At 54.4% G+C, this 5,552-nt stretch overlaps 1 protein-coding gene across 1 annotated transcript; it reads left to right on the top strand.

The window, feature by feature from the left end:
• Positions 1–1,013: 1,013 nt before the first annotated feature.
• Dusp1 (dual specificity phosphatase 1) lies at positions 1,014–3,934 on the top strand. The gene is made up of 4 exons (XM_059269208.1): positions 1,014–1,579; positions 1,806–1,951; positions 2,321–2,540; positions 2,895–3,934. Exons 1-4 carry the CDS (start codon positions 1,213–1,215, stop codon positions 3,263–3,265), a joined length of 1,104 nt encoding a protein of 367 aa, XP_059125191.1. The 5' UTR covers positions 1,014–1,212; the 3' UTR covers positions 3,266–3,934.
• Positions 3,935–5,552: the final 1,618 nt, after the last annotated feature.

Genomic DNA, 5,552 nt, shown 5'->3' with positions numbered 1-5,552 from the left:
CGAGTGCCAGAACCTGGGTGTGACCGGTAGAGTTTGGCCCGCATAGGAGCGGATTCCAGGCCCCCCAGCTCTGGGTCGCTAGCACGCCCAACTTCTGTTCAATAGAGGTGAAGAGCCAGGCGTGGAGGCGCATACCGTTAATCTCAGCACTGGTGAGGCAGGGGCTGGAGGATCTCTGTGAGTTCAACGCCAGCCAGGGCTACATAAGCAAGACCCTGTCTCAAAACAAACAAAACAAAATAAAACAAAAGTGTGTGTGTGTGTGTGTGTGTGTGTGTGTGTGTGTGTGTGTGTGTAGGGGGTGGGGGAAGTAGCAACCTCTGGTGCCACGCCACAACGTGCTCGGCGGTCCCTAGGCGGCGCTGTCGAGTCCTGCTGCCTAGGTCCTTCCAAAATGCCAAAACCTGGGCTCCACACCCGATCTTGCGACCCTCCTTCCTTGGCTCCAAGTGCTCTAGGGACCACCGCGACAGGGATAACATTCTGGTACGGGGCTGACTGGAAGTACTTTCCCTTGTTCGGCGTAAAACATTTTAAAGTGACACTAGAGAAGGACGCCTCGACTCTCGCCGTTTGTCCTGGGTAAAGCCACAGCGTTTACCGAGTTGGTCATCTCTCTCCACCCCCTCCCCTTTCCCGCTCGGCTCGCCCCGGCCATTACCCTAACAGGGGGAGGGAGCGGGACCGGTTGAGACCGTAGTCCTAGCAGTGCCCCTACGCTCTCGACGGAGACCCGGGGAGGGGGACCGGGCAAGAGTCCCCAGGAGCGTCCTCAGGCCGCGCGTCCTGGCCACCCGGGTTGGCAGTGCGCCGTGCTGCCTGCGGGCCCGGAGGACAGCAGGGTGGGGGCCGGGCCGTGAGCCAGCGCTCAAAGCCGACCCGCTCCCAAGCCGATGACGTCTTTGCCTTTGGCTTTGGCGGCGCCAAGCCCGGCAGGGCGACTGACGTCACCAACATATCACGTGATCGCCATTCAAACAAACAAACCATTCCCCCTCCCCCCCCTCGCCGCGCCCAGGACCGCCCCCGAGAGGCCACATAAAACCGCGCTCCCAGGGCTGAGCGCGCAGCGAAAGACTAGCGGGCGGGACGCAGCAGTAAAACCAGACCCAGAGCAGCGAGCACTTGGGGACTTAGGGCCACAGGACACTTTGCCGGATCAACCGACAGATTATTTTTTGGACGGGCACGCTGGGGTCGCTGGGGCTGGCCATGGTGATGGAGGTGGGCATCTTGGACGCTGGGGGGCTACGCGCGCTGCTGCGAGAGCGCGCCGCGCAGTGCCTGCTGCTGGACTGCCGCTCCTTCTTCGCCTTCAACGCTGGCCACATCGCGGGCTCGGTGAACGTGCGCTTCAGCACCATCGTTCGGCGCCGCGCCAAGGGTGCCATGGGCCTGGAGCATATCGTGCCCAACGCCGAGCTGCGCGGCCGCCTGCTGGCCGGCGCTTACCACGCTGTAGTGCTGCTGGACGAGCGCAGTGTCTCCCTGGACGGCGCCAAGCGCGACGGCACTCTGGCCCTGGCCGCGGGCGCACTCTGCCGAGAAGCGCGCACCACTCAAGTTTTCTTCCTCCAAGGTACGCGCTGGCTCTGGCAGGACCTCTGCCATCAGCTAGGGAATGGGTGTCCCACTTGGAGTGCCTGTATCCAGTCTCCAGGGACTTGTCACTGGCTTTGTTTGGCTCCGGGAACAAAGACTTCCCTGAACCTTTCATGTAAACTCGCAGCCCCTGGTGGGTGGGTGATTTGTCTCCAGGTCGTGTCGGTGATGCTAATGGGAAATGTGTGCCTTTGTATTCTCAGGAGGATATGAAGCGTTTTCGGCTTCCTGCCCTGAGCTGTGCAGCAAACAGTCCACCCCCATGGGGCTCAGCCTCCCCTTGAGTACTAGTGTCCCTGACAGCGCAGAATCCGGATGCAGCTCCTGTAGCACCCCTCTCTACGATCAGGTTAGTAACAGTGCGGGTCTACGCGGCGTGGGAGGGGGTGGTGGAGCTGGCAGAGGTCTGGAAGGGCTGTGCCAGGGAGAATACAGAGAGCGGCTGCAGCTTTATTTATACTTGAGGGGACCTAGGGAATCTATTCCACAGTAAAGCAATTGGATGGAGCTGAGTCTCCAGTGGCTGGCATATAAGAGCTTGTTGGCTCCATCCAAGCCAATGGACTTAATTCTGTATTATTATTTTAACACGCTGTCAACAGTGCTGAGGTCACCAGTGTCTGAAACTCCCTTTTTCAGTAGGGAGTTTTTGTGGGCGTGGGGACTGGTTGTTAACTCTGAACAAGCTTGATGAATGCTGGACTGTTTTGACTTCCAGGGGGGCCCAGTGGAGATCCTGTCCTTCCTGTACCTGGGCAGTGCCTATCATGCTTCCCGGAAGGACATGCTGGACGCCTTGGGTATCACTGCCTTGATCAACGTCTCAGCCAATTGTCCTAACCACTTTGAGGGTCACTACCAGTACAAGAGCATCCCTGTGGAGGACAACCACAAGGCGGACATCAGCTCCTGGTTCAACGAGGCAATTGACTTCATAGGTAAATGAAGGTGTCTGGGATGGTGCCTTGTGTCCCCACTGGAGCCATTGAGTCCAGCCTCTTAGGGGGTGGTTTGAGTGATCCCCACCTGAGCCTTCCTCCTCACAGAGTAGCAAAGCAAGTCTCAGATAGTTGAACTGACTGACTTGCCCAGGATTATAAGTGGAAATACCCAGTCTGGATTTAAATCCCTTGCTATCCCATGCACAGTGCACACATGAAGTCCATAAGATAACATGAGGCTGACCCTAGCCATCTCTGGACAGGTCACACGTGACATTTCTTAGCTGTCTTTGACCTGGGCTTGGGCTGGTTTTCTGAGTTTTTTGAGTAACCCACCACTTTGTGTTCCAGACTCCATCAAGGATGCCGGAGGGAGAGTATTTGTCCATTGCCAGGCCGGCATCTCCCGGTCAGCCACCATCTGTCTTGCTTACCTCATGAGGACTAACCGAGTGAAGCTGGACGAGGCCTTTGAGTTTGTGAAACAGAGGCGGAGTATCATCTCCCCCAACTTCAGCTTCATGGGCCAGCTGCTGCAGTTCGAGTCCCAGGTGCTGGCCCCGCACTGCTCCGCTGAGGCCGGGAGTCCTGCCATGGCTGTCCTGGACCGGGGCACTTCCACTACCACAGTCTTCAACTTCCCTGTCTCCATCCCCGTCCACCCCACGAACAGTGCCCTGAGCTACCTTCAGAGCCCCATCACGACCTCCCCCAGCTGCTGAAGGGCCAGGGAAGGTGTGGAGATTCACGTGCCACCGGGACGCCACTCCTCCCGTGGGAGGAGCAATGCAATAACTCTGGGAGAGGCTCATTCGAGCTGGTTCTTATTTATTTGATCCCCCCGCCCCCACCCCTCCCGAGTTCCCCTGAGTTCCTAAGCGGTCATAATAATGACTTTGACTGCAGGACATTTGCTGAACTCAGCACATTCGGGACCAATATATTGTGGGTACATCGAGTCCCTCTGACAAGGCAGGGCAGAAGAGAAAGGACTCTGAGCCAGTTTCTTCACTTGCCCGTTTTTTTCTAGAAACTTCATGCTTGACATACCTACCAGTATTAACCATTCCCAACGACATACACGTATGAGAATCTTACCTTATTTATTTTTGTGTCGGTGGTCTGCCTTCACGAACGAGCATCAGTGTCTACTCGTAGAAGAACCAAATACCTCAGTTTTTATGTTTGCGTACTGTACTGTCTTGTAAATAGACCCAGGGCAGGCTTGGCTGCAGCATTGGCGGACGAAGCCAGTGCTGGTTTGTAGTTTTCAGTTGTATGTTTGCTGATTATTTATGACCTGAAGTAATATATTTCTTCTTCTAAGAAGACATTTTGTTACTAGGATGACCTTTTTTATACAACAGAATAAATTATGACATTTCTATTGAGCTCTTGGCACTTCGTTTCTTTGACGACCCCACCCTTGAGCAAGTGTCCTAGGGAAAGCAATGGACCAGCACTGCCAGGACATGTGTGTGGTCTGATCCCGCACCTCTTGGGTGACCCATGGGTTCCACGAGATGACTAGGGTGCCAGGGAGGCACGCAGGTGAAGTATATGAAATACTAGGGGCCGTTACCCAGATCTTAGTATAGGGTCAAGGTGCACACCCGTGGCCTTTAACAGTCCACATTAGCTGCCGCGTCACCCAGGGAGCTTGAGTGTCTCCAGAATCATTTGCCTGAATTACCTTTTTTTCATTAACATCTTTGGGAATCGTGGACAAGATCTCCCCTCCCTGAGCTATTTACAGAATGCCTGGATTTCAGGTGAGTTCTTACTATATACGAAGCATGGGGTTAGTTTGCCCTCAGAGAGACTCCTGCGCTGTGCAGATGAAGGTGTGAGGCTCCGAGGAGCTGGCAGCTGGAACAGGGGCTTAGGCACTGCATTTTGTTTTCGAATCCTATGGCCTTTGAACTTCGTCATTTGTCTGTATCGGATAGTCAGCTTGCCTTAGACAAGGCTTTTCTATCTTTAAAAGTAAGGCATCAAATGGAAAAAAGGGAATCCAAGTACTATATGTGTATACAGGAAAGAAATCACTTGCACTCTCCCTGCTGGTGTTTGGAGGGTGTGCACTTGCACCTCCCTGCTGGTTTTTGGAGGGTGTGCACTTGGCACTCTCCCTGCTGGTGTTTGGAGGGTGTGCACTTGCACTCTCCTTGCTGGTTTTTGGAGAGTGTGCACACCAGTCTCTGCATAGAAACAGCATTTTGGGCGACTGCCTCCTTCAGGTCACTTGCTACTTCTATGCAACCGTGTTGAAGACTACAGGCAATTACGTCAGACTTGCTTCCTGCAGAGCAGGGCTCTGGATTTTCACTCTTGCCAAGCAGGCTAAGGCTGAGAGGTATAATGGACTACCAACCCATAACCCAGTCTGTAACGTCAAATGACATAACAGCAGACCCCTGGGGTTCCTGGCCCCTGGGTGCCTGCTTGTCTGCCACTCCTTTGTGGACTGAGTGTCACTGGAAGTGGGAAAGGAAGCGTCCCATCCATCTTTTCTAGGATTGATCCTCACGCAGCTCCATTGTTCAAGCCTTGACACAGAACTTGCCCTTGACTTCTCCCCACCTGCCACTTGGCATCCAGGGCTGAAGATGTATGTGTTCTAAGACAGAAGAACTTGTCCTGGGCTGGCAAGCTCATCTCCTTGGCTGGGTTTGGGGCGAGTGTATTCATGCCTTCAGAACAAACCAGATGCAGTGTTCTTACCAAGCCCTAGATATTTGCTGTTGTGGATTGTTCCCTTCGTGGAAATGTACCAGCAATGGCAATTCCATGGCAGATGCGGGGACTGCCTTTCCCGTGGGCCCAGGCCTCTGCTTTCAACTTGGCAGTCGCTGGCTGAACCCAAATTAATCTCCAGTGTGATCCAGTCAATGGAAAAATACAGAGGCTGCCTCAGGGAGCTGCCAGGGAAAACAGTTCATTCACTTCTCCCCGTTCTAGCCACTCACCTCACAGCCCAGACTAGAAGCTACCCCTCTCAGGTCACCT

This window comes from Peromyscus eremicus, chromosome 8a (assembly GCF_949786415.1).
Source record: "Peromyscus eremicus chromosome 8a, PerEre_H2_v1, whole genome shotgun sequence".
NCBI lineage: Eukaryota > Metazoa > Chordata > Mammalia > Rodentia > Cricetidae > Peromyscus > Peromyscus eremicus.
Note: the sequence above shows the minus strand (reverse complement) of the source record. Positions and strands in the feature narration are given on the sequence as shown.

Bases quoted from the DNA above. Each gene is read 5' to 3' on its own strand.
- Dusp1 (XM_059269208.1), top strand. From the start codon at position 1,213: ATGGTGATGGAGGTGGGCATCTTGGACGCTGGGGGGCTACGCGCGCTG. The intron at 1,952-2,320 runs GTTAGTAACAGT...TTTGACTTCCAG, and splicing joins GCACCCCTCTCTACGATCAG to GGGGGCCCAGTGGAGATCCT. The intron at 2,541-2,894 runs GTAAATGAAGGT...TTTGTGTTCCAG, and splicing joins CGAGGCAATTGACTTCATAG to ACTCCATCAAGGATGCCGGA.